General features: G+C 50.3%; 3 protein-coding genes across 3 annotated transcripts in view; 1 reads left to right on the top strand and 2 right to left on the bottom strand.

Annotated features, from left to right (window-relative positions):
- NCAPD3 (non-SMC condensin II complex subunit D3) overlaps positions 1-8,112 on the bottom strand; it is a 41,935-nt gene extending 33,823 nt beyond the window's left edge. The window contains exons 1-7 of the mRNA XM_064731877.1: positions 8,016-8,112; positions 7,106-7,260; positions 6,216-6,378; positions 5,258-5,433; positions 4,997-5,170; positions 4,416-4,477; positions 3,986-4,073 (exon numbers count right to left, since the gene is read on the bottom strand). Of these exons, the coding sequence (XP_064587947.1) occupies positions 3,986-4,073; positions 4,416-4,477; positions 4,997-5,170; positions 5,258-5,433; positions 6,216-6,378; positions 7,106-7,260; positions 8,016-8,076 (879 nt within the window). The 5' untranslated portion in view covers positions 8,077-8,112. The remainder of the gene's footprint in view (positions 1-3,985; positions 4,074-4,415; positions 4,478-4,996; positions 5,171-5,257; positions 5,434-6,215; positions 6,379-7,105; positions 7,261-8,015) is intronic.
- A 205-nt stretch (positions 8,113-8,317) lies between these two features.
- Positions 8,318-20,863, top strand: VPS26B (VPS26 retromer complex component B). Its single transcript, XM_064731897.1, has 6 exons — positions 8,318-8,643; positions 12,015-12,171; positions 13,646-13,810; positions 15,775-15,950; positions 16,546-16,688; positions 17,943-20,863. The coding sequence occupies exons 1-6, from the start codon at positions 8,421-8,423 to the stop codon at positions 18,087-18,089; spliced, it is 1,011 nt and encodes a 336-aa protein (XP_064587967.1). The 5' UTR covers positions 8,318-8,420; the 3' UTR covers positions 18,090-20,863.
- Positions 20,864-21,592: 729 nt separating this feature from the next.
- THYN1 (thymocyte nuclear protein 1) lies at positions 21,593-27,726 on the bottom strand. The gene is made up of 8 exons (XM_064731898.1): positions 27,546-27,726; positions 26,460-26,543; positions 25,315-25,538; positions 24,806-24,874; positions 24,063-24,155; positions 23,406-23,501; positions 21,901-22,051; positions 21,593-21,819 (listed from the first exon to the last, which is right to left on the bottom strand). Exons 2-8 carry the CDS (start codon positions 26,500-26,502, stop codon positions 21,773-21,775), a joined length of 723 nt encoding a protein of 240 aa, XP_064587968.1. The 5' UTR covers positions 26,503-26,543; positions 27,546-27,726; the 3' UTR covers positions 21,593-21,772.

Raw genomic sequence — 27,726 nt, 5'->3', positions numbered from 1 at the left:
AGGGTCGGCAAAAAAACACACACCTAAGGGGCTGCAAAGAAACACACACACCTTAGGGTCTGCAAAGAAACACACACTGAAGGGTCTGCAAAGAAACACACACTGAAGGGGCTGCAAAGAAACACACACACTGAAGGGGCTGCAAAGAAACACACACTGAAGGGTCTGCAAAGAAACACACACACCGAAGGGTCTGCAAAGAAGAGGTGATTGCCAAGCTCTTTTCCATGGATGGGCACTCCAGGGTCATGAAATAATTCTGAATCAAGTTAAGACCCAAATAGCAGCACAGGTTAACGCATGAATAAATATTATAAATATAATTATATAATATAATTAATAATAAATAATAATATATAAGTATATAAATATAATAGTAAAACCAGAATGACACTGAGGAGTCGCTGGAACACACATGGAAGGGTCTGCAAAGAAACACACACACTGAAGGGTCTGCAAAGAAACACACACCCTGAAGGGTCTGCAAAGAAACACACACACCTTAGGGTCTGCAAAGAAACACACACACTGAAGGGTCTGCAAAGAAACACACACACTGAAGGGTCTGCAAAGAAACACACACACCTAAGGGTCTGCAAAGAAACACACACCTAAGGGTCTGCAAAGAAACACACACATGGAACGGGCTGCAAAGAAGAGGTGATTGCCAAGCTCTTTTCCATGGATGGGCACTCCAGGGTCATGAAATAATTCTGAATCAAGTTAAGACCCAAATAGCAGCACAGGTTAACGCATGAATAAATATTATAAATCTAATTACATAATACAATTAATAATAAATAATAATATATAATATAAGTATATAAATATAATAGTAAAACCAGAATGACACTGAGGAGTCGCTGGAACACACATGGAAGGGTCTGCAAAGAAACACACACATGGAAGGGGCTGCAAAAAAACACACACATGGAAGGGGCTGCAAAGAAACACAAACACTGAAGGGGCTGCAAAGAAACACACACATGGAGGGGGCTGCAAAGAAACACACACCGAAGGGTCTGCAAAGAAACACACACACTGAAGGGTCTGCAAAGAAACACACACCTTAGGGTCTGCAAAGAAACACACACCTTAGGGTCTGCAAAGAAACACACACACTGAAGGGGCTGCAAAGAAACACACACACCTTAGGGTCTGCAAAGAAACACACACTGAAGGGTCTGCAAAGAAACACACACCGAAGGGTCTGCAAAGAAACACACACTGAAGGGTCTGCAAAGAAACACACACATGGAAGGGTCTGCAAAGAAACACACACCTAAGGGGCTGCAAAGAAACACACACTGAAGGGGCTGCAAAGAAACACACACATGGAAGGGACTGCAAAGAAACACACACACCTAAGGGTCTGCAAAGAAACACACACACCTAAGGGGCTGCAAAGAAACACACACATGGAAGGGTCTGCAAAGAAACACACACATGGAAGGGGCTGCAAAGAAACACACACATGGAAGGGTCTGCAAAGAAACACACACTGAAGGGGCTGCAAAGAAACACACACACCGAAGGGTCTGCAAAGGAACACACACTGAAGGGGCTGCAAAGAAACACACACCTAAGGGTCTGCAAAGAAACACACACACCTAAGGGTCTGCAAAAAAACACACACACGGAAGGGTCTGCAAAGAAACACACACACCTAAGGGTCTGCAAAGAAACACACACCTAAGGGGCTGCAAAGAAACACACACTGAAGGGTCTGCAAAGAAACACACACATGGAAGGGTCTGCAAAGAAACACACACATGGAAGGGGCTGCAAAGAAGAGGTGATTGCCAAGCTCTTTTCCATGGATGGGCACTCCAGGGTCATGAAATAATTCTGAATCAAGTTAAGACCCAAATAGCAGCACAGGTTAACGCATGAATAAATATTATAAATATAATTATATAATATAATTAATAATAAATAATAATATATAAGTATATAAATACAATAGTAAAACCAGAATGACACTGAGGAGTCGCTGGAACACACATGGAAGGGTCTGCAAAGAAACACACACCTAAGGGTCTGCAAAGAAACACACACACTGAAGGGTCTGCAAAGAAACACACACATGGAAGGGGCTGCAAAGAAACACACACATGGAAGGGGCTGCAAAGAAGGGGTAATTGGCAGGCTCCGTTCCATGGATGGTCTCAGAATCTCTGCTGGTCAGAGTGACTCTGACATATCTACAAGTTTCTTTTGTCCTAGCTCAGCAGTCAAAGAAGGAGTCAGGACTTTTCTGTTCTTTTTCTCAAGGTTGGTTATTGTTTTTATCTTATCTTTCTCTGACCCACCAAGGTCTGTCTGGCAGGTTGGGTTGAGGCACACTGGTGTTATCTTTTATACTAAAAACTACATGTACAATATCTACCATAACTTCCCAATACCTATCACCTATGTTAGACAGTGAGCTTCTACTCTAAACCAATCTAAAAGTGCCACCATCACCCAGAACATGGAGGCCAAGAAGAAGAAGGAAAAAGAACAGGGCACGCCCAAATTCCTCCATCTTGAGACCCTGAGCCCCCATTCTAAAAACCTCAAAAATCTATTTTTCACCCTGTGACAAATTGACTGTCATTCTACTTAAACTTTCTTGACTTGTAATTCTTCATATAAAGGTTGGTAATTGTTTTTCTATGGGTCAAGATCAAAGGCACGGGGGTCTTGGGCTCTGAGGCCCCCAGGCAAGGGCTCGAGTCCTCCAGGGCAGCCAGAGGAATTTCCTGGGTTCTGACAGATGGGCACTCCAGGGTCATGAAATAATTCTGAATCAAGCTTAGAACCAACCAGCAGCACAGGTTAAAGCATGACTCCTAGCAGAGAAATCCCAAGAGGACACTTTCTAAACACACACAACACCTTGTTTAGAACCTTGTTTAGATTCTCATGCAAGCTCAGCAAGGTCTCAGAAGGGCTTTCTGAAAGCATTAACAGCTGCCCTCCAAACAAGTCCCCTGTGGACAAAGTTCCCCCTCCAAAGTCCCCTGTGGACTTCTTTTTGCCAGAAGCATTTGGAATTTGAGGGAACTCCCTGGGTTTTGCACAGGACATGTCCTAAGCTAAATACATTTTTTGTACTTGAACTCTTGGAGCTGTCTCCCTTGAATGTTTTTGGGACCACAGCTTGCCTCATGATCCTGACATTCCCTGAGCAAGCAGGAGAGGCAGGGAAGATGAGGCAGGTCTGGGAAGGGGAGTGACTACACCTTGCTGTCACCACAAATGCCAACAGCTCTGCAAAGCTCCTGCTGCACTGAGGAACCAAGGAGGCAGAGACACACAGGCTGCTGGAGCTGGGCTGGCACTCAGGAATAACCAGGCTGGTGCATTCTCCAGGCTTTCCTGACCAGACAGCTGCTGATCCCCAGGCTGCAGGCTCAGAACCAGCCCAGGGGTCACCCAGACTCCCAGACACAGCCTGGGCACACCCAACCTTCAGCAGCGCTCAGCTAAGGGGGAGATGCCTGCTCTGCTTGCCAATTAAACAAATACAGATGGGAGTTTCTGGCAGAACTGGCTGCTCCACGATCCCAGAGTGTTCTGTGAACAAGACCCAGCCCTGCTCAGCCTCACTGAGTGCACAGCCCAGCCCCTCACACGCTGCCAGGCGGTGCTGCAGCTCCATCTAGCAGGGAATCACAACATCCCAGGCAAAGGCAGCCACCTGGAACTCTCTTCTTCAAGGTTCACAGACCCAGTGCCACTGCAGCTCTCCTTTGTTTTCAATTAATTTGCCATAAGAGTCAGCAGAGCACAGAATTCACTGCACACAAGTGCAGCAGCAAATAAGGACTGGGGTGGAAAAAATCATCTTTGCTCTGACCCAGCAAAGATGGCACAAAGAGGGAAACTGAAGTGAAAAGTAAAAACCATCCAAGCAAAAAGGACATGATGAGAGGGAAAGAAGCAACCACTCCTTTTCCATGCTGCTGTGAGGATGTTAAAGATTCTGTTTAACTTGTACCTTATGCTCTGTGCTGTGGAGAGGGGAGCACAGTAAGTGAAGTCCATAACAGGCCAGCTCAGGAATGTACTTGGCTTTATTAACATCCCTAAGGAGAGAAAGCAAAGAGATGTCTTCACTTCTCATCAGAGTAAATGTGACTATTAAAAAACTAAGAGTGTGAAAATGAAAATGTAAAATTGTGACTATTAAAAAATTAGATGTGACTATAAAAAAATTAAGACTATTAAAAGAGCTTTTTGACTGTGAAACATTCAATATTCACAAGATGCTGTTTGCTGTCAGCACGTGGAACATATTCCAATTATCTTTATAAGAGAATTTGTCACTTCCATTTTTATACAAACAGGACAACAGCACAAGCACTGAGGGCTTTACTTGTTCAGACCATCATGTAAACATTAAGAAACATAAAGAATTTTTTGCTCACATGGCTGCTGAAAACTGGAACTCGTGGAGCACTGGCTCAAAGCCGGTCATCTCAACCAAGACCTGCAAGGGAAGAGAGCCAAGCTGAGGTCAGTGCCCTGAGGGGAGGCTGTGCAGGGCTCTGGATGGCTGGGCTCACACCACTGGGTTTAACTTTCAAACACCTCCCTTGAACAGAGCAAAAGCAGAGCCCAAAGCACAGAATGTCCCCCAGGAACAAGTGGGGGCTGCCCCTGGATCCCTGGAAGTGTCCAAGGCCAGGCTGGATGGGGCTTGGAGCAGCCTGGGACAGTGGAAGGTGTCCCTGCCCATGGCAGAGTGTGGAACAAGAGGAGATTTAGGATCAGAACAAACCTTGCAAGGTTCACATAGAGGCAGCCACAAGCACACCTGCTCCCACATCTCCCATTCCATCAGGACAGAGGCAGCCACAGAGCAGCACCCTGCTCCCACATCTCCCCAATTCCCATCAGGGACAGGTGATGGAAGGCAGGGCTGCCACCTCTACCATGTGGAGTGCTCTGCATCCCCAAAAAGTCTGGGTTAGGGGACATAAGGCTCCTCAAGCTGGATCTTTCTTACCTGCACACAGTTCTCAATGCACTGAGGCTTTTCTTTTAGGGAGAACTTGGGCAGAAGCCTCAGGAAGTTTTTCAAGAGAAGGAAGACGGCATTGCGGACTTGGAGAAGATCTTCTGTTGAGAGGTAAACATTCTCATCATCCTCTTCCTTCTCCTCTTCCAACATCTCTTCCATCTGTATTGGCAGAAAAGAGAAACAGCTTGCCAACAATTTGCTTATTACTAGGGATTTGTATCTGAAGGGATTGCACAAACATCTTACACTGGAGCCGTTGTTCCTGCTTGGTTTCCCTTTCTTTCTGTTCCTTCTGGCATTGGGCTGAGAGCTTTGAGACTGTCCCTTCTTCCTTTTCTTCATCTCTTGAGGCCAGCATTTTGTCAGGGTGTGAAGACATTTATCAAACATCACTTGGTGGAACATCCGGTTGGCTATGCTGCCTGCTCAGGAAAGACAAACATCAGTCCTGTTCCAGACAAGATACAGAGAGCATCAAATCACCTGGATATCATGTCCCACTCCTGGAAGTGTTCAGTGCCAGGCTGGAGCAACCTGGTGAAATGCAAAGTGTCCCTGCCCATGGAGTGAGAGGAGCTTTAAGGTCCCTCCCAGCCCAAATCAGTCTGTGGTTCTATGATCTCTCCACAGCTGCCCCAGAGCCTAAGAAAGGTCAAGAGAAGAATAAAGAGCTGCACCAGGCTGATGCCTCATCAGCAGTGACACATTCCAGCAGCATCACCAGCTCAATGACCCCTTCCAGCTGCGCCCTGGAGATCAGCAAAACCTCAGGGCTGCTGGAATGCAAAGGGATCCAGCTGTGAACTAACCTGCTGGAAACACTCAGCTGCTGGTCATTCTAAACTGGTATTACTGTTTTCACAAGCAAACCCATCCAAATGTGCTGCACAGTGAAATGCTCCCTGCTTACAGAGCAGGAACAGGAATAAATAAATAAACTCCTGCCTTGACTGCCAAAGCAGAGTGACCTGTGTGGTTCCAGCTCGGTGTACTCTCCTTTGTCATCCTGTCACAGGACACAGACCTGTTCTGGGGCCACCAAACCCCTGTGTGACAGTGTCCAGTGACACTGCTCAGCACTCACACCATGCTCAGCTTGTGGAATCCCCAGAGCCACCACTTGTTCCACCTGGAATTGATACAAACCCGACCCTGCCTGACCTGTCCTGTCCCCAGGCATGAAGAGGAACATTTCAGGGCTCACCTGGCATCTCCAGCAGCAGCAGGTAGAGCCCAGCCGAGTGCAGAGCAAACACCCTCTGCTGTGCGTTGGCTCTTTTGTGCTGGCCCACGTGCACAAAGTGATGCAGCACAGCCACCAGGGCCTGGTGGGACACGCTGCTCTCAGCAAGCAAGGTCCACACATTCTGAAAAAACAGGAATAGTCAGGAATCCCATAATAACATGGATGTCCAAAACTAGACCATTATTCACATTTTAACAGGTGCCACCATGACCAACACCCTATATACTATATGCTTTAAAAAGTGTTTTAACAAGTATAATACACTGTAATTATTAATATACATTATATTAATTTTATTAATATTTATAATAGACTGAGTAGTAATAATTAAATTAATAGATTAAAATTAATAATTGTTACATAATATTGATATTAATAATTATAACACTATGTATACTTAATATAATATATAGAAGATAATATATAGTAATATATATAATGTATATCTATAATTATATACATAATGTATATAATATATGGTGTAATAATAAACATAAAGTATATTATTACATCATATAATCATATACATTATAATGATATATTATATAATATATCATGATTATATGTGATATAATAATATACATAATGTATAAAATATAAATAACAATATGTGGTATGATATAGTATAGTATAATATGATATACTATAGCATAATATGATATACTATAGCATAATATGATCAATATAATATAATACTATGTTCTATTATTAAAATTTGGCAATAGCTTCCTTCTGAAGCATTCCAGCACACAGAGCAATAACTGTTTGAATAGTTTTTGAATATTTTGCCAGTTTCAGATGTGAAAGAGAGCAAGTGGGAGTGGCTGGCTCTGCTCAGGGGATGTCACCTCTCTGCTCTCCTGGTGTCCGGCAGCAAAGGGCGCCAGAGCGCTGTACAGGCGGGTGAAGGTGTCGAGCCCATCGGCCGTGAGCTCCTCCGCTATGCAAGGCTCCAGAGGCTCGGTCTCCGTGAAATCCATATCCCACACCGTGTCCACCCATACTGGGAGAAATAATAAAAATAAAAAGTGTTTATAAGCGCCAGGGATGAGATTTCTCCGAAACACGCGTTTCACCCAAAAGAAGGGTCCAAAACAAGCACGGAGTGCCCAAATCCAGCGGGACACGGGCGCGCCAAGGGCAGCGCTGTCACGGCCAGGAACTGCCGGGGGTCAGCCCCATCCCGGTGACCGGGGAGAGCCACCGGAACCGGGACAGAGACAGGGGGACCGGGACTGACACCGGGACAGAGGGACCAGGATAGAGACAGAGGGACCGGGGCAGAGACTGACACCGAGATTGGGACCGGGACTGATACAGAGACCCGGACAGGGACCGAAACCGAGGCAGGACCGGGAGGGGGACAGAGATCGCTACCGAGACAGAGACGGATACCGGGACAGAGAGAACGGGAAAGAGACAGAGAGCGGGACAGAGACCGGGACCGAAACGGAGGCAGGACTGGGAAGGGGAACAGAGACCGATACCGAGAGGAACAGCGGGACAGAGAGACAGAACGGGAGAGGAACAGAGACCGGGACCGGAATAGAGACCTGGACCGGGGACAGAGAGACTGGAACAGAGAGCTGGACCGGGAAACAGAGAGACCGCAAGACACAGCGACCAAAACCGGAAAAGAGGTCGGCAAACCGGCCCCGGCCCCGATCCTGACCCTAACCCCGACCCCATTCCCAATATCCCTCTCCTAACCCCGATCCTAATCTCGATCCCGATGCCGACCCCGCTCCCGGCCCGCACCTGCGGCCAGCCCCGGCAGCCGCCACCCTCCGAGCGCGCTCCGCAGCCGCTCCGCCGCCATCGCTGCCGCCGCCCGCCCGCCTTCGAACGCGCCAATGGCGAGCGCGGGGCGGCGCGGGCCAATCGCGGCGGGCGCCGCTGCCCCGGAAGGAGCGGGGCGGGCGCGGCCGGGCCGGGCCGGGGCGGAGCTGCGCCGTGCGCGGTGCGCGGGTCCCGCCGCCGCCGCCCCGGCAGCGCTGCCGCATTGCGGCCCCCCCGCGCCGCCGCCGCCGCTGCTGCCACCGCCGCCGCCGCCCCGGCTCCTTCCCCGGCGTCGCCGCCGCCCCGCGCAGCCCCGCCCCGGCCGCGATCCGCCAGCGGGGCCGCGGGGTCCGCCCGCGCCGGCCCGCGCCGCATCCCGGGACCATGAGCTTCTTCGGGTTCGGGCAGAGCCCGGAGCTGGAGCTGGTGCTGAGCGACGCCGAGAGCCGGCGGCGGGTGGAGCACAAGACGGAGGAAGGCAAGAAGGAGAAATATTTCCTCTTCTATGACGGCGAGACAGTGTCGGGCAGGGTGGTCCTCACCCTCAAGAACCCCAACAAGCGGCTGGAGCACCAGGGCATCAAAGTGGAGTTCATCGGGCAGATCGGTGAGCGGGGCGGCCTGCGGGGCCGGGTCCCTTCCTGATGGCCCTCGTGGGTGCCGGGATCCCGCTGCTGCCGGGGCTCCGGGGAGGATCACTGCATCCCACAGGTGCCAGGGGTCTGGGGAGCATTGCTGGACCCCATGGCACTGAGACCCCACTGGTACTGGGGGTCTGGGGAGCATTGCTGTGCCCCATGGCACTGAGATCTCTGCGGGTGCCGGGGATCCAGAGAGCATTGCTGGTGCTGAGAGTGCAGGGAGCATCACTGCATCCCATGGTAACTCACTGGTACGGAGGGTCTGGGGACATTGCTGTGCCCCATGGCACTGGGATCCCATTGGTACTCAGAGTCCAGGAGCATTGCTGTGCCCCATGGCACTGGGGTCCCATTGGTACTGGGGGTCTGGGGGCATTGCTGTGCCCCATGGCACTGGGATCCCACTGGTACTGGGGGTCTGAGGGCATTGCTGTGCCCCACGGCACTGGGATCCCACTGGTGTTGAGCAGGTTCCTCTCGCTCCTGGCTGCACGCAGCATTCCCACGGCTGCTGGACGTTATTCCGTCCTCTGAGCTGGGCAGCCTGGCCTGTTCTCCAGGCTCGAGCCCTGGCAGAAGGAAGGGCATTCCAGTCCTTTTCCAGGTCATTGTTCTCCTGTCCTAATTTCTCTCTTCTGCTCGGTCACTGGTTTAGCTCTGAGCCGGGCGTGCTTTGGTTCCATCCTGCAGCTGCAGCTCAGCCCTGACCTGGTCCCCGTGCTGGCTCTTCCTGCTCCAGGAGCTGCCTGCCTGCTGATCCTCTTAGGGATGCTGAGGGTGCTGATGGGGTGGGTTTTGTCCTTGTGTCCCTTTTTTCCCTGGGTGAATCCCCTTTCCTGAGCCTGCAGGCTCACCCTGGCTGATCCCACCTTCTCCTCCACGCACCCCTGCACGGTTGGTTGGGTGACTTCAAGTTGTTCAAAACTTGTGGTTATCTGTGCGTGTAAGCAATTCAGGTTTAATATTTCCTGCTTTCGAAGGGGAAAGGCAGCTGCCACACCCACTCCTCCATCGGAGCAGAGCTGTCCCTGCTCCACGGACATGCCTTGAGCCCCACAAGCCAAAATAAATTCAGGATGTTCCTTCCCGTGGCTGCGTGCGAGGCCTCACATCTGTGGCTCTCTGTGCTTGGCTCTAAAACCCCAAAATCACTGCTGGAGCCAAGGGCCTGCAGCCTTTGCATTGCAAATTGTGTGGTGAGGGAACATGAGCAGGAGATTTCCCACCCAGCCCCATGCTGCTGTTTGAGTTTTATTGGCTGTGCTTGTGCCTGACTCTGGTTTTTGGAAAGGAAAGGAGTGTGTAAATGATGGAGTGTAGGTGAGGCTGCTCACCAGGAGCTCCTATTGATACAGTCCCAGTGGAAATTAAGCATGAACTTTGTTTCCTGCTCCACTGTCTCTGCTGTGCTGCCTTGCCTGCAACTCATTCCCTGTTTTGGAAGGCTTTTGAGCCATGCCTGCATGGAATTACTGCTTTGTATGCACATGATTGCCCAAGCAGGGTGTGTTACAGCTGCTGTGGCTGCACGTCAGTCCTTATGCCCCTCAGGCCTTTTTGATAAATCACTGAAGTTTGTTCCACTAATTGCATTTCTCAATGCTTTCCATCTTGTATTCTGACTTCTTGCTGCCACGAGATCAGCATGGAGGTGAGGCAATTTAACAGGGATGTGAAGGAGGGGTGTTTTGCAGGGAAGATGCTCCAGAGCAGGTACCAAAGGCCACACTGTGAGTGCTGGGTCCTGCCTGATCCCAGGCGAGCCCAGAACCCATTCCAGATGGTTTCACCTCTGGTGGCTGTGGCCTGAGCAAGCCACTGAAATGTTGGCAGGTTGTTTTCTCACTCTGGAAACCTTATAGCTCTGAAAACCTGAAATTACAGCTTATACCTGTTTGACAGGCTGGAGTGTGGGAAACATCACTCTGCTAAAGGCTGCAGGGTGCCAACCATGACCTTCTGAGGTAGCAGAGAGCTCAGTGCACTGACATCTGCCTCCCCTTGCTTTTTTGATTTGTGCTTTCTGCATCGTGTGTCACGATGGTCTGGGCTGATTCCTCCTTTTCTGTGCCTGTTTCCTCTTTTTTCTGTTGGCACGTGGCTTCTCCCTGTCACATCAGCGAGCACTGTCCTCTCAGTGGACACACAAATTCAGTGCACAGACAGAGGCTGGGTTATTTATGTCACCTGCCCAGCCTAAAGGGCTTGGTGACATTTGCTGTTGTGCGTAAGTGAGGGGGGCTCCAGTGCCAAAATTTCCATTAGAGAGATAAGGTGAGCACAGGGCTGTGAGGAACAGGCATCACTTAAAAGCTGAAATCTCATTGTGCATCTCAAGGAGGGCTGAACTGCAGTTCCTGAGCACCTCTAATACCTCTCAGAAGCCTCCTCTGCACAGTTTAGTGCTGACACTGAGTTTGTGAGTGTGACTGTGTGATGACTTAGGTTTTTGTTTCCTCATCTCAGCAGAAAGGCTTTGCCTTGCAGAAGGACTGTGTGGGTGTCCTGTAGGCACAGGCTCACACACAGGGCTGGGAAGGGCAGGTTTCATTGATGGTTTGGGTAATCCCAAGCTGTTCATGCAAATTGCAGAGATTGAAGGGTTTTGTTGCTTTGTCTTGAGGCTGAAAACTCAGTGGAGGTGTGGAGGATTGCTTTCATTAAAGGAGGAAAGCTGTAGTTTCCTGCTGCTGTGGGAGGGTTGTGGGGAAAAGCGAGGAGTGCTGGTCACTTGAGCTGGTTTGAGCAGAGCTTGCAGAGGTGAGAGCTCTTCCCTCACCGTGCTCACATGGCCATGGATGTGTTACCCATGGGCTGGAGGATTCAGCTGCCTCCCCACACACAGGCTGGTTGTGCAGCAGGATCAGCATTGCCATTTATTCCCTGCTGCAGCCCAAGGCCACTCAGGCTCTTTGCTGCCCAAGGATAAGCAGGAGCTGTTGGAATCATTGTGTCCCCTGATTGTGCTCTGGCTGTTCCAGACAAGCAGTGGTGGCTTTTCCTCACAGGGGCAATGCCTTTGGCCTGGAATACCGTGCAGAAGATTATTGGAAGGGTTTGCATGAGCCACAGACCATATTTAATATTGATAATAGGCAACTTGTGCCTCCCCAAGGCAAGTTCTTGATTTATTGTAGTAAAGGAGGTTGTGGGGACCTTTTCCTTCCTGTTTCAGGGAGGAAAGTTGTGGCCTGCGCCTGGCTCTGATGGAGAGCAGGGAACAAGTGCATTCCCCTGGTGAATGGTGTTGAAGGAAGGAGGGACCTGGACAAGAGAGTTGCTGAAAATCTCCTGTGTCACCTGGGGTTCAGCTTAACCTGGATTTCCATTTCCCTAGAGCTCTACTATGACCGAGGGAACCACCACGAGTTCGTGTCCCTGGTGAAGGACCTGGCCCGGCCTGGGGAATTCACTCAGTCACAAACGTTTGACTTTGAGTTCACCCACGTGGAGAAACCTTACGAGTCCTACACGGGGCAGAATGTGAAGCTAAGGTGAGTGCCCTGCCCTGGCTGACCCCAGTTCTGCTCTGAGTGCTGATATTCACTCTGATGATGCAGAACTCCCAATTAATTTTGAGTTGTAAAAAGCTGCCTTTGAGGTCTTTATTTTACAAGCATGCATCAGGCTCTTTATGGAACTTGTTTTTCCCCTTTTGAGTGACAAGAGAAATCAGCCCCTTTTGAGTCAAATACTTGCTCATTTATTTGATAATTCAAAAAATCAAAATAAACTGTTTGGTTTAGTCTCCAGTGGGGATATTTTTGCTGTAATCAGTCTTGTCAACTTTAATTGTGCTCTGTATGCAAACAGATGCTTCGCTGGTTCCTTGTTCATGTGTTAGAAATGATATTTCACATCAAGGCACTCAGTCGACTCAAAATCCTTTCACTGCCTTCAAAGTGGGGGTTGGACAAGTCTGAGATCTGCACTGGGAGGTGTGGCTGTGCAGCCTGATGTAATCTTGCAAAAGGGCAGTGGTTTGAACATGTGCAGGCTGTTCCTCAGAGCCCCAAAACGGGGCTTAGGTAACCCAGGCTCACAAATGCTTGGAAGCTGAGAGGATTCTGCTTTTCCATCTGAAAATTCCCTTCTGCCTTTTCCAGTGTGGGGTGTTGGCTGCTCCAGGGGCAGGTACACGTAAAGAGCTGGGGGCTCTTTTACTGTGGATTTATTTTGTTCAGACCTGGGCTAAAAAAGAGCAGTGTAACAGCAGATGACATGGGAGGAGGAGCTTCCTTGCTCTTCTGCTTCCTTGTGGCAATTCTCTGGTTTCCTGCTTATTTAATCTATTTGGACATTCCCCATTCCCTGTTCTTGAAATGCTGGCTGTCCTCTCAGCTGTGCATGAGCTGAACTGAGCACCTCACCTTGCCAAGGAGAAAGCTCCAAGCTTCAGTGGGAAAAAGGAACTTTCTCTGTGGATCTGCAGAGTTGATCACACGTTCTGTTTAGATTTGCATTGAAATGCATTTCAGCTCTTCACATGGATCTGTGTAGTGAAAATAGCACAGCCCAAGCCCCCCTGGGGCTGTCCCTGCTGTGACCCTGATGGGAGGGGACTGTCTGTGGTGGTGCTCACAGGACAAGGGGAGAGATGAGAATCTTGACTCCATGTTTCAGAAGGCTGATTTATTATTTTATGATATATATTGTATTAAAAGAAAATGATATATTAAAACTACACTAAAGAAAGAGAAAGGATTTCATCAGAAGGCTAGCAAGGAATAGAAAGGAATGATAATAAAATCTTGTGACTGCCCAGAGAGTCCGAGACAGCCGGACTGTGATTTGCATTAATTAAAAACAACCACATGAAACCAATCACAGATGCACCTGTTGCATTCCACAGCAGCAGATAACCATTGTTTACATTTTGTTCCTGAGGCCTCCCAGCTTCTCCTTAGGAGAAAAGATCCTAAGGAAAGGATTTTTGATGGAATATGCTCATGACAACTGTCCCTGCAGGTATTTCCTCCGTGCCACCGTGAGCCGCCGGCTGAACGACGTGGTGAAGGAGATGGACATCGTTGTGCACACGCTGAGCACCTACCCCGAGCTCAACTCCTCCATCAAGATGGAAGTGGGCATTGAGGACTGCCTGCACATCGAGTTCGAGTACAACAAATCCAAGTGAGTGGCTCAGGAGCATCCGGGGACCCACCTGCTGGGGTTTCCTTAAAGGAATTCCATGTCCATTTGATTTATTAAAAATAATATGGATATTGATCTAGTACTGACCAAATGGGGATAACGTGGCAAACTAGTCCCTACCAGTTTAAAGATGAAAGTGGCATTGGGATAGCTGCCACAATACAACAAATCAATATTTCAGGAGATCTCGGGAGCCCACTCAGTTTGATCCTCAAAGGAATTCCATGTCATTGAACTTTTTAAAAATAATATGGATTTGATCTAGGTACCAACTGTGACGGCAAAAATCCTACGTTTAAATGTAGAAAGTGTTTGTTTATTGTGGGATAGCTCCCAAATACAAATACACATCACAATTTACAGGTGATTCCAGAGCCCTTTTATCTATACAAGTATTGAATACCCAAAGTACAAACACATGTTCATAACTTTGGTACATCCCATTCCCAATATGGATATTGATCTAGTACTGATATCCAACTGTGACAGGCAAAAACTCTCTAACAGCTTTAAGTTAGAAAGTGTTTGTTTATTGTGGGATAGCTCCCAAATACACACCACAATTTAGAGGTGATCACAGAGCCCTTTTATCTGTACAAGTATTGAATACCCAAAGTACAAATACATATTCATAACTTTGGTACATCCCATTCCCAATATGGATATTGATCTGGTACCAATATCCAAAAACTCTCTAACAGTTTAAAGTTAGAAAGTGTTTGTTTATTGTGGGATAGCTCCCAAATACACACTGCAATTTACAGGTGATTACAGAGTCCTTTTATCTGTACAGGTATTGAATACCCAAAATACAAATGCATATTCATGACTTTGGTACATCTCATTCCCCGCTTCCTATGGTAATTAGTTCAAAAGTTATTAAGCATGCACGGTTTGTTCCTTGAAATGGGTCGGTGGTCCCTGTCATGGGGAGGGGTCCCAAAAAGAGGAAATCAATGAAGTCTTCCTCATTCTGCCCTTTCTACCTTTCCAATGCAAATCTGACAAATGAACCCTTGGTAGAACTCCCATTCCCATCTTCAGCTGGTTTCAGAACAGAGGAGGCCACAATTGTCTCATGTTCCTAAAAGCTCTTTATCAGTTTCTGTATTCTTCATTAAAAACCCAGCTAACCAAACATTGTGCTTACAAGCAATCAATTATTAGTTAACTACTAACTCTTAACTTCATCAAGGCCCACCCATTTATTTCAATTAACTCCAGTAAAGCTTATCTCTAACTAAAACCTCAAATCCTCTAAATTCCTTGAAGTTGATGTCTCACACGTGCTCCAGAGAGGCTGGGAGGCAGCTCAGAGCCTCCCTGGTCCATGGGTTCCTCTCCTTTCCCCATCTCTCTGGCTCAGGGGATGGGAAGCAATGGCTGTGGCTCACTGAGCCTGGAGCACAGCATGAAATTCTTGCTGTAGCTTCCCACTCTTGTATCCAGATCAGCACTTCCAGGTGTCTTCAAAAGGCAGTGTTTGCTCCTTTCCAGGCAATACAGCTGAAGTGGGAATTAACTCTAGCAAAGAAGTTGGGAAGAGCTCTTTTAAGCTACTCTTAGTGCATCTTTCCCAGCTGGTGCTGGCAAATCTCCCTTCAAGTGGTGGTTGGACTCAGTGATCTCAGAGGTCTTTTCCAACCTAAATGATTCTGTGATTTTTAATTGATGTAAAATACTGAGTTTGGAACCTTTGCTCTTACAGGGGTTTCTTGCAGAAATTCAGCCTGAAGCAAAGTATTTAATCTATCTGCTGGTGCTAAATGTTCTTGTGTGTTTCCAAAAGAGCAGAGGATGGAAATGAAGGGCTGGTGGCTGGTGGGGGTGGTTGGTTTGCCATCTGCTGGGGATGAGAGCAAAGTGCCTGCCCAGCAAGTTCCTGCACGTCAGCCTGAGCCCTGCTCTGCTGCACAGGGTTTGATCCCGGTGTTTCCTGCCAGGTACCATTTAAAAGATGTGATTGTGGGGAAGATCTACTTCCTGCTGGTGCGGATCAAGATCAAGCACATGGAGATAGACATCATCAAGAGGGAGACAACGGGCACGGGGCCCAACGTGTACCACGAGAACGACACCATAGCCAAGTACGAGATCATGGATGGGGCACCTGTGAGAGGTGAGAGGGCACAGGAGCCCCCAGCACTGCTCCCCTGGAGGATTTTGGGGTGGGAATATAACCCTTGCAGTACTTTCTCTGTGCTCAGCATCCCTTTCCACTGTTGTGGGCTCAGATCAGGGGATTGATCTGATCCCTTTCCTTCTCCAGTGCGATGAGGGTCAGCTAAGACAGAATCATAATTCTTTTGATGAAGCAGTGGTAGAACCAGCTATAAATTCACAGTTGGCATGGGCCAGCAGCTGGCATTGCTGCAGCTCAGAGCAGAGGTGGTGTTCTTGCTCTGTGCCAATCTCCTGTGCCACTGTTCTTTGCCCAGCAGAGAAAATGTCACCTTCCTCGTTTTTTCCTGCAGTGCTGCCTTGCTGCAGGTCCCAAAAGAGTCCTGTGCTGTTAGAGTGGAGCTGGAATAGCTGTCAGCAAGGGCAGGATGTGGCTGAGGACCATGCATGCTGGTTTCTGGAGGGAGTTGAGGTCTTCTAGCTCATGTTAGCCCACTTGTGGAAACGGTGACAAGGTTGTGGCCGTGTGAGTTTGTGTTTTGCTGGTTTCTCTCTGCATCCTGTCTGTGCTGACAGCTCTGTGCCCTTTCCAGGGGAGTCCATTCCCATCAGGCTCTTTCTGGCTGGCTATGAGCTGACTCCTACCATGAGGGACATCAACAAGAAGTTCTCTGTGCGTTATTACCTCAACCTGGTGCTGATTGATGAGGAGGAGCGGCGCTACTTCAAACAGCAGGTGAGAACCAGGGCTGCTGCTCTCCTTGGACCCGTGCATGGTTCATTGGGATGCTTTTACAAGGACCTACTGGGAATCTGGGATTCAGCAAGTGGACAAATAGTCTAGAAGAATGTCCATTTTGGGATTCGTCACATGGAGGGATGATCTAGAAGAATGTCCATGCAGGTCAGATGTGGGTGGTGGTGAGGAGGAACCTGCCTGGGATGTCTTTTCTGCTCAGTGGTGGAGCTTCTGTGCTTCACCTTACCAGTGGCACAAGGACAGAGATGCTGTGAATGTCCTCTATGACCCCAGGGGGGAGCTTTCTACCCAAATTTCAGGTGACTGCACTGCCAGGTGTGTCCTGGCTGTGGGTGGGACATTGTGCCTGGTTTACCCTGCAGGGCTGGGTGGGGCAGCAGGAAGTCTCAGCAGATATTTTCTAGAAGAATGTCCATGTAGGTCAGATGTGTGTGGTGGTGAGGAGGACTCTGGAAAATGCATGCCTGGGATATCATTTCTGCTCAGTGGTGGAGCTTCTGTGCTTCACCTTAGGCACTGCCAGGTGTGTCCTGGCTGTGGGTGGAACACGGAGCCTGGCTCACCCTGTGGGGTGGGATGGGGCAGCAGAGGGTCTCAGCAAAGGGTCCTAGCTGAAGGTCTCAGCAGACATTTTCTAGAAGAATGTCCATGTAGGTCAGAAGTGGGTGGTGATGAGGAGGAGTCTGCCTGGGATATCATTTCTGCTCAGTGGTGAAGCTTCTGTGCTTCACCTTAGGCACTGCCAGGTGTGTCCTGGCTGTGGGTGGAACATGGAGCCTGGTTCAGCCTGTGTGGCTGGGTGAGGCAGCAGGAGGTCCCAGCAGAGGGTCACAGCAGAAGGTCCCAGCAGGTCTCAGCAGAGGGTGCTAGCACCCTCAGCAGAAGGTCCTAGCAGGTCTCAGCAGAAGGTTGTTCTCAGCAGAGGGTCCCAGCAGAAGGGTCTCTCTCAGCAGAAGGTCCTAGCAGAGGGTCTCAGCAGAAGGTCCTAGCAGAGGTTTCAGCAGCAGGTCTCTCTCAGCAGAAGGTGTCAGCAGAGGGTCTCAGCAGAAGGTCTCTCTCAGCAGAAGGGTCTCTCTCAGCAGAAGGGTCTCTCTCAGCAGAAGGGTCTCTCTCAGCAGAGGGTCTCTCTCAGCAGAAGGGTCTCTCTCAGCAGAAGGTCTCTCTCAGCAGAAGGTCTCTCGCAGCAGAAGGTCTCGGGAGCCCTGACAAGCACTTGCTGTGTCCCTGCAGGAGGTGGTGCTGTGGAGGAAAGGGGACATCGTGAGGAAGAGCATGTCCCACCAGGCGGCCATCGCGTCGCAGCGCTTCGAGGGCAGCTCGGCGCACGGCGAGCCCAAGGCCCCGGGGCAGCCCGCGGACAACAACGGCCGCCAGTGAGGCCGGGGGGCGCCGGGACCCCCCAGCAGCGCGGGACTCGCAGGGACCTCCCTGAATCAACACCCGGATCTGACTGCATTCCTTTCTTCGGAGGACTGGCGGGGTGGGACGGGGCGGGAGGGCTCGGCCAGCTGCACTGTGGTGCCTGGCACTGCCCAGTCCATCCATTCCTTGGAGGCCATGGCTGCTTGGAGGCCGTGGCCGAGCTCCTGATCTCCTCCTGAGCTCCTCTGTGCCCCGAGGGCTCCCACAGCTGTGGGGAAGGAGAGAGCGGGGAAGGCCCAGGGTGCTTTGGGGCTGTGCAGGATGGATGTTCTCCTTGCCTTTCCGAAATCTTGCCCGGTGATGAGCTGGATGGAGGTCCTAAGCAGAAGGAGCTAGAGGAGGGATCAGAGACTGCTGTGGCCTGCTGGAAACCTTGTGGTGTCATCCCCTCGCTGCTTCCCCTTCTTCCTCTCCGTGCTGGCGTTGGATTCCTTGCCACAAGCAGCTGGATGCTGGAGGTGGCTCAGCCCTGGGACTGCCACCCAGCCACGTGGAGCTGTGTCCCACCAGGAGCTGTGGCTGCAGGAGGAGGTGCCATGGGGTGGGCAGAGCGGTGACGGTCCCAGTGCTCATGGGTGGGCAACAAGTGGGGCCAGGAAGGCTCCTGGCCACGAGCTGTGCCTTCCTCATCTTGTCCCGAGATCCACACTCGGCTGCTGCTCTCAGGTGCTGCTGCAGGGAGGTGTGGAGAGCAGCTCTGGAGCTCTTGGGGGCTCTCCTGTGGGTGGGTTTGTGCTGCCCTGCCTGTGTCTGTGTCCTGGGGACAGAGCAGGCTGTGTGTGGGGATGGACAGCAGGGTGGGGACACGTGCACGTGGTCTGGTTTGCTGAGGTTTGCTGCCTGCAGGATGAGGGTTAGTGGGGACAGAAGGGGGATGCAGTGGTTGTGGGAGGCTCAAACAGGCCAGTGTGGGCTGCTGGAAGGAGCCAGGCAGCACCTGGAAGGGTGGCAGAGCTCTGATTCCAGAGACACATGCCTGAGGCCTGAGCTGAAGTCACCAGCGAGGTCTGAGAGCACGCAGTGAGCTGAGAACCTGAATGTGGGTTTTCTTTTTTTTTTTAAATAAGCTGCTTTTAGCCTTCAGCTAAGTAGACTCATGAGAACATTCCCAGAAGGAAGTCACTCCTCCATTAAAAATCAGATGTGGCTTTGTAGACTTGATTGCCTGAGTTTGGAGGATGTCCATCCTGTTCAAGCAGGTGGTGACACCTCCTACCCCAGGGAGAGACCAGCCTGCACCAAGTGCTGGGATAGGAGCTCTGTCAAGTGGGATTTGTCTGGATTTCCCTGAGTTTGTGGCTTGTTAGTTTGTCCAGCTTCCTTTTGGCTCTGGAATCAAGCTCCTCTGTCCTGCAGCTGAGTGTGGAGCAGGTATCTGGGCAATGGAAGTGTCTGCTGTGCTCAGTGGGACGGTGCTGGTGGAGGGAGTGGGGCTGGGGTGGGAAGGGGAGCTTTTTCTGTCATGACAGCTACTGTATTCAGTGATAAATGTGTGTTTCTGCTTGCCAAAGTCAGTTATCTTTTCCTCACCACGTGTAAGGTTGTGGTTTGTAGTGGAGCTGGCCAGTCTCGCTCTGTAGAGGACACTAATGCTCATCTCTGCTCAGTGCTTGTGTCACCCCTGGTTCTGCTGTGCCCCACTGAGGACCTGGCTGGCTTGTCCCTCCATGGCAGGGGACCTGGATGTCACTGGGGACACTCCTCCCTCCCCTGTCACCCCTGGTTCTGCTGTGCCCCACTGAGGACATGGCTTTCTTGTCCCCCCATGGGGAGTCTGTGCCATGGGCTGGGCCCTGCCTTCCCTGGGGCAAAATATCCCTGCAGACAACAATCACCCTGCTGTGCCAGGGCAGGGCTGGGCACCTCTGCCATGGCAGGGAACCCTGGATGTCACTGGGGACACTCCTCCCTCCCTTCCTTTGGGGGACATGGCTGTGCTGCAGCCAGGCACAATCCTATAGGGACAAGTGAGGCTCCTTGGGGATAGCAAACTGTTCTTCTAGGGGGAACTGAGCACAGCAGTGCCCTTACAATCTTCTTCAGCTTTCCTTCAGCTTCCTCCTTGCCTTTATTCCTTTATTCCCTTATTCCCCTGGATTGTAGGCCATGTGGCAGGAAAGAAACCCCCTGGATGGAGATGTCTCTGCATTCCAGGAGTGGTTTTTTCCTGCCTGGCTGGGTGTGAGATCATTGCCTGGCTGGAAGGAGGTGGCTGTTCAACATCTGCTCATCACTCCTGGAGGGTTCCTTTGGAAAAGGTGCATGAACCTGTACATGGATTGAGCCTAAACATTGATTGAGCCTGTACATTGATTTGGGGGATTTTTCCTACCCCATGTCCCTGTGTGTGGAACCAGAATTCAGAAGTGATCCCCATTTTTACTGAATCTGAAGGACCATTTTCAGCCTGTTAGCCCTGTGTTTGTGTGGGGTGGAGCAGATGTGCTGGGCTCACTCCAGGACAAGGTACTCCAGAGCAGTGTTGTGTTGGCATGTCCAGGGGCACTCCTGCCCCCTGAGCTGGTGGTTCTGTGCTGTACTTGGCTCATTCCCTCCCTCCCAGGCACAGGGGAGTGGGCAGGTACCAAACCAAGCAGTGCAAGTTGTAATTAAGCCTCTGCTGTGTTTACATGTTTCTTAATTCGTCGTCTTTTCAATGGCTGTATTTTAAAACTTGGGTTTTTTTGTCTCTCCAATTAAAAAGAGCCAGCCCTGGCTGTCAAATGCTGTGCATGAGTTTGTGTGGTGATTTATATTGGGTTGGGTTGGGGTTTTTTCTGTGGTATGAGGAGATATTTCTTTAAAAGTGCCACAGTGTGCAGCTCTCAAACATGCTGGAGGAGTTTGTCCTTTGTTATCTTTATAAATCCTTGGTCTTTCTTTTAGCTGTGTCACTGCTTGGCAGCTGTGCTGGTGGAGGACCCATGTGGCTTGAAAATTAGCAGGCTGGCTTTATTTTCTTCCATTTCCCTGATGTCAGAACTAAAATAACATGGGAACTTCTGTACCTGCAGGAAGTTCAGTGTGATCTGCTTTGTGTGGCCATCTCCAGAGAGACTGTTTACAACAGCATGCACTGACAGGAGGAGGGGAAATGGCTTCAAACTGTCAGAAAATAGTTTAAATGGGATGCTAGGGAGAAATTCCTCGTGATTGTGGGGCTGCCACATCCCTGGAAGGGTCCAAAGCCAGGCTGGACAGAGCTTGGAGCACCCTGGATAGTGGAAAATGTCCCTGCCCATGGTAAGGGGTGGAATGAGATGATTTTAAGGTCTCTTCCAACCCAGGCCATTCAATGAATCTAAATTTTCTAAATTGTCTGATTCTAATTTTTTAAATGTCCCTCTGCAGTACATGGAGCTGCACTAGACCCCAAACTAAACAAAGAAGATGTACCTGTTTCTTTCTCAAGAGATAAATTGCAGATTTCCCTACTTTTAAAACCCAAGTAGCTGCAGTTGATTCCAAAAGGCTTTATTTACTGAAAAAATAAGCAAAAATAACTGTGTCAGGGGAAGGGATGTGTGGCTGCAGGTCTTGTGGTGGCATGTTGGTGGTGCTGTGCTTGAGCAGGTGAACTTGAGACTTGTGCTGGTGGAGGAGGAGGCATCAGCGGGCTGGGTGGGAGCTGGGCTGCTTTAATGTGGCTTTTCCTCTTCCAGGCTCAAGACAAAATCAAATTCCTCTGTGGTAAGGAAGGAAAAACCATAAATGGAGCTTGCAGCTTGCCTGACAGAGGGAATGAAGAGTCGTGGGAGGTTCTCACCTTGTGTGAGGGGCTGGATGGACAGACGCTGCCTGCTGAAGAGCATCATGTCCTTGAGGGGGCCCCCATCTGCTTTGTGTGCCAGGTGGTGAGCCTTGATCTCAGCCAGGGGGATGAAGCGCTTGGTCATCCTCACAAACTGCACATCCACCTGCAAGGGAGGGCAGCAGCACGTTGGACAGGCACACAGCCTCCAGACAGCCCAGAAAATCTTGGAGAGATAAAGATTTGGAGCAGTAGGAAGTGGCTGATGTGCACTAAGTTTGCCTTGCTGAAGGCTGAAAGAACTTCCCAGTGTTTGTGGCACTGTGCAGCAGCAAATCACAGACAGTGCAAAATTCACATGTGGGATGCAGGCAGCCCATGAACACTCCCTTCCCTACAATCTAATATGCTTAAAAACTACAGCTCTGTTTGCTGTGCACTGACAGTGGCTCTTAGCTCATTTTTCTATCTCAGGTTCTGCAGGTGATTTGTTGGCACTGTGTACCAGCAAGGTGCATTCATGTCAAAGACAATGCAAAATTCAGATGTGACACTCCCTTCCCTACAATCTAATGTGCTTAAAAACTACAGCTCTGTTTGCTGTGCACTGACATTGGCTCTTAGCTCATTTTTCTAACTCAGGGTTCTGCAGGTGATTTGTTGGCACAGTGCAGCAGCAAGGTGCATTCATGTCACAGACAGTGCAAAATTCAGATGTGGGATGCAGGCAGCCCATGAACACTCCCTTCCCTACAATCTAATGTGCCTCAAAACTACAGCACGTTGGACAGGCACACAGCCTCCACAGCCCATAGAATATTTGAGGGATAAGGATTTAGAGCTGTAGGAAGTGGCTGATGTGCACTAAGTTTGCCTTGCTGAAGGCTGAAAGAACTTCCCAGTATTTGTGGCACTGTGCAGCAGCATGTCACAGACAATGCAAAACTCACATGTGGGATGCAGGCAGCCCATGAACACTCCCTTCCCTACAATCTAATATGCTTAAAAACTACAGCTCTGTTTGCTGTGCACTGACAGTGGCTCTTAGCTCATTTTTCTAACTCAGGTTCTGCAGGTGATTTGTTGGCACAGTGCAGCAGCAAGGTGCATTCATGTCACAGACAATGCAAAATTCAGATTTGGGATGCAGGCAGCCCATGAACACTCCCTTCCCTACAATCCTCAAAACTACAGTTTTGTTTGCTGTGCACTGACAGTGGTTCTTAGCTCATTTTTCTACCTCAGGGTTCTGCCACGTGTGGAGGCCAGCTCTGCAGCCAAGATTTGAAAATGAAGAGAGGCCAGCTCTGCAGCCAAGATATGGAAATTTAGGGAGATATATTTTGGCAGCCTCCTAGAAGGGATTGGGGGAAAAGCAGAGGAAAGAGGATTGAATTTTCTCTTGAGAGAGAAAAAGGCAGCTAGGCCAGGACAGAAGCTTAAGATTTTCACTATGATGCAAAGAGCCTTCTCCCTTCTCTTGGCTTGCACACAGAGCTGTATTTAATGGAATACATTACCATGGACCATTTGGGGTTCTCTTTTCTGCTGGTGGAGTCATAGTGAGGATCCTTCTGATCAAACTGTGTGTGATCAGGGTACGCCTCCTTCACGATCTACAGCAGAAGGGGAGAAGAAAGTTTCCATCAGTTCAAAACACCTGTCAGCAAAGGGCATGAGATGTGACAAGGAGTAATCCTGGTGAAAAATCAGCCTTGCTTTCCCTGAACTCCATCCTAACAGCTTCCTTTACATTTCTTGTGTGGAAGGAGTGCAGAACAGTGAGTGCAGCATCACCTGCTGGAGATCAGTGGGGAAGGAAATGCAGCACAGGAAAACTGGGTAGCTGCTGCTAAAGATCTTTGTGATGAGTTCTGCTCTTAAAGTAAAAGCTGTTCTGTGGCCTGGTTTTATTCTACTGTGTTGTGGGCCCTGCTGACTAGAATGTAGTGAGTCAGAGTGGAATCAGAGCACTTGGCTTGGCTGGGAGTGCCCCGAAATGTCAGCAGGAAAACAGCACAGCTTGGTTCCATCCCTCTGGGGACACATGGCTGAGTCAGCCCTGTAGGGCTGAGCTGAGGTGTCCTGGGCTCATTCCCTGCACTCTCTGGTGCTGAGACACAAGCAGTGAGCTGTGTGATAACCCATTCCTTATCACTTCTCCCCAAAACACTCACCTTGACAAGGGCCACAATGCCAGGCTCTTTGCAGTTGCTGTGGTAGAAGAAGGCCTGCTGCCCAAGTTTCATGGATCTCAGGAAATTCCTTGCCTGTCAGGAGTAAACAAGAGACTTTCAGCTCTTTCCATCAAGCTCTCATGGCTTCATTAGAAGCAGCCAAGAACAGGAACCAACAAGAGGAGAGGTAGATGTGCTTCAGAATTACTCAGATAATGTTTCCTACAGTTGTCATAGAGATGGTTTTGTGTTGGAATTAAATAAAGTCAAAACAAGGCTGAAGAGCAAGCTCCTGTTGGTCAGAAAGGGTGTGGGAATTCAACAGCTCAGCCACCCTTGCCCAGGAGAGCTGTCTGCAAACAATTCAGGGCAGATCATGTGTAGGGGAACAGGGAATCCTATACAGAACAAGGATCATACACAGCAGGGGAACACACGTGGAATTCCTTTGGAACAGAAAGCTGTGCACTGACAGAGCATTTGGGTAAGTACAGACTTGCTTTGAGGTATCAAAGGTTGGTCTAAGTGAAAGAAAAACTGAGTGATTTGACAGAATATTCACCAGCCTGAATCTACCTCTGACCTTGAGGCCACTAAGCAGGAGTTGACTTCAGGTCCCTGCCAAAATGCACCTGCATGAACAGGCAGAGTGCCCCAAGAGGAAATGCTTGAGGCACAGGAACAAGCTGTGGGCAGAGCCACCTTCTTCTTCTGCTATTTCAGTGCCCCCATGTGCTTCCTACCTGGTAGTTCCTTACTCCATCCCAGCAGGTTGTCTGATTAGGCTGAGCTTTCAAGTCGTCAACACTGAACTGCCAAATGAAATGAAAATAAACATTCATTCAGGAGCTTTCTGATCTTTACAGTGTCATTGTCTGCACTGAGCATTTGCTGCTAGCAGCTCCTTCAATTATAGCACAAACCTGACACAATTTTCATCTCCCACAGGGCCTACAGACAAACCTTTACAAAGCAGCAGAATAAAGGCAGAGTCTGAAATAGATGCTGCTCCTGTGACCAGCAGCCAAGCATGCTGAGGAGCTGATTTCCTCTTGTATTACATGTATGAAACCCCAAGGTTGTCACCTTGGACAAGAACATTTTGTTTTTCTGTTTCCAGGAGGACAAATGGGGTTTGAGAAGATAAATCAGCCTGAATTGCCTGATGCTGTCCCTCAGCACCTGGGCACTAAAGGTGGGCAGAGTGGCCCTGCTGCTGTCCTTTGCTGGGTGAGGGGGTGTCAGTGCTCACCTTCACATCCACCCCCTTCTCCAGCCTGCTCTCAGGTTCTGATTTCAGCAGCCAGTGACAATATGTGATCTTGCTTTCCTCCCCAGACTCAGATTCTTTTTTCTTCCAGTTCTTCCATCCTGACTTGGAGCTCCCAGCTGGGGGTTTTGCAGACTTCTCTTCTTCCTCCTTATCCGAAGTCTCCTTCTCAGTTTTGGCAATTTTAGCATCAGGCTCTTTTTTATCTTAAAAGACATTGAGATAAAACACATTTTGTTTTGAAAAATATTTTTAGTTGTCCAAGCTGGTTTCACACATTTGACTGCAGCAGGAGTTTGGGGCAGCCCAGGTGCTCAGGGTAAGGTAACAGCATTATGCACCAATGATTCTGAGTATTTCTAATTTGCATCTGAAATAAGGAGGTTTTTGTGTCTGCAAAAATGTAGTTTAATACTCCCAGTTAGTAATAAAAAGACCTCAGGATAGACCATGTTTGCCCACATGAAGTGTAGTTGAATTTTTTTAATTAATTGCTGAGAAATCAGCTCCAGGCAACAAAGCAGACTTAGGTAAATCTGGTGAGTAAGAGGAACATTCACCAAGCAAACCAAACTATTTCAATTCCTGCAGGAGCTGGAAATCTTAGCTTAACCTCCACTGAGCTACCTGTTCAGAAGGGATCCTTTGTTTTTTCAGGACACAGACAAAAAACCCAGTTATTAAGAAGTGATTAAGAGGTAAAAATGTGGTTATTTGCTAGAGTGGATCAAGCAGATGAGTGGCACAGATGTGCAGTTTTTTCCTCTTGTACTTTAAACACCACATCATGATGCCTCCAGTGCAATGTTCTTGCTTTTTGTTTTGCAGCTTTTTGGTTTTGTTTTTACATCAGCTTTCTGGCACTGCATTGGGTGTACTCTGACTGACCAACTCTGCTGTGCAAAAATGGGCCTGAATTGCATTTCCTAAGCCCCTTGTGCTGAGAATACATCAGTGTCCTTATCACACACCTAGCAGGCTTGTGTCAGTCATGCTTGGGTGCTCAGCCCATTTGGCACAGGAAATGCTGTCTGTAAGACAGACGGTTCATACGGCTGCCTGTAGTTTCACTATAGCCTGGAACCTCAAATGAGAGCTGCTAAATCAGTCAGGATGTCAGCACAGACCTGCTACCGCTCCTTTGTCTCTCTTTCTGCTCGGCCAAGGCATCTCTGGTCTCTCTGAATTATCTTCTCTTCACTGAGAAGCACCTGATGGACGAGAGGAGGAGGAGGAATTACTGCTGCTCCAGGCGGCTGAAAAAAGTACAGACGGCTGAGGCAGAGAGCTGCGAGCGCTGCAGGGCGAGTGGAGAGCAAATAAATCTTTCCTTGAGCTCAGCCACTTCCTCTATCAGTGTGAATGCTGGCAGGGCTTGGGGACCGCACCCTGGAGCCCTGACGGACACCAGCAGCAGGGCTGGAGCGCTGCTGTGCCCGGGCAATCCCCAAGGTGCGTGGGCAGAGCGGGGCCGCTCTCTGCCTTTGGCACAGGAGCTGCGCTGCTCCCCAGGGCTCAGACCAGCCTCGCCCCGGCTGTGTGGGCTCTGCTGGGCTCTGCCTGCCGCTCTCTGAGCTCTGGCTGGGCTCTGCTGGGCTCTGCTCGGGCTCTGCCTGCCGCTATCTGAGCTCTGGCTGGGCTCTGCTGGGCTCTGCTCGGGCTCTGCCTGGGCTCTGCCTGGGCTCTGCTGGGCTCTGCCTGCCGCTCTCTGAGCTCTGCCTGGGCTCTGCTGGGCTCTGCTCGGGCTCTGCCTGCCCCTGCCTGGGCTCTGGCTGGGCTCTGCCTGCCGCTATCTGAGCTCTGGCTGGGCTCTGTCTGGGCTCTGCTCGGGCTCTGCCTGCCCCTGCCCGGGCTCTGGCTGGGCTCTGCCTGCCCCTTCTTGGGCTCTCCCTGCCGCTGCCCAGGCTCTGCCGCTGGCCGGGCTAGTCCGCGTCCCTCGGGTGCAGCTCCTTCCCTGCAGAGTGCCAAACGCACCTGGCCGCAGGTGGCCGTGCCCGGCCAGGGGGGTTCACTGCTGACCCCCAAGTCCCTCCCAGCCCTGCGGACCCCGGGGCTCCGGCCGGCCCATCCCCTGTCCCCTCTGTCAGCAGCACTCGCACGGCTCCGAGCCCGCCGCCTCCTGCCAGGCCGGCCGGCATCAACTTTTCCGCCTTCCATGCCAAGCTTTCCCCTTCCTCCCTCCCTCCTTGCCAGCCCTCCGAGCTCCCTCTCACCAGCCCGGGCCGCTGCCGCCGCTCCTGCTCGGGGCGATGAGGATGCTGGCGGTGCCGGGCGGGGAGGAGGAGGAGGAAGCGCGCTCGGAAGCGGTGCCCGCTATGCAAAGGCCGGGGCAGGGCCGGCTCCCCTCGCTCCCTCCCCGCTCGGGCGGGCGGCGCCGGGGGCAGGACTACAGCT

This window comes from Zonotrichia leucophrys, chromosome 24, assembly GCF_028769735.1.
Source record: "Zonotrichia leucophrys gambelii isolate GWCS_2022_RI chromosome 24, RI_Zleu_2.0, whole genome shotgun sequence".
In the NCBI taxonomy this organism is placed as follows: Eukaryota; Metazoa; Chordata; class Aves; order Passeriformes; family Passerellidae; genus Zonotrichia; species Zonotrichia leucophrys.
This window is presented reverse-complemented; position numbering and strand designations above follow the sequence as displayed.

Excerpts from the sequence above, each read along its gene's own strand:
- VPS26B (XM_064731897.1), top strand. The coding sequence starts at position 8,421 with ATGAGCTTCTTCGGGTTCGGGCAGAGCCCGGAGCTGGAGCTGGTGCTG. Across the intron at positions 8,644-12,014 it reads GGAGTTCATCGGGCAGATCG|AGCTCTACTATGACCGAGGG; the intron begins GTGAGCGGGGCG and ends CCATTTCCCTAG. Across the intron at positions 12,172-13,645 it reads GGGCAGAATGTGAAGCTAAG|GTATTTCCTCCGTGCCACCG; the intron begins GTGAGTGCCCTG and ends CTGTCCCTGCAG.
- THYN1 (XM_064731898.1), bottom strand. The coding sequence starts at position 26,502 with ATGCCTTGGCCGAGCAGAAAGAGAGACAAAGGAGCGGTAGCAG. Across the intron at positions 22,052-23,405 it reads AGAACCCCAAATGGTCCATG|GTGGATGTGCAGTTTGTGAG; the intron begins GTAATGTATTCC and ends CCTCCCTTGCAG. Across the intron at positions 21,820-21,900 it reads CATCCAGCCCCTCACACAAG|AGGAATTTGATTTTGTCTTG; the intron begins GTGAGAACCTCC and ends TCCTTACCACAG.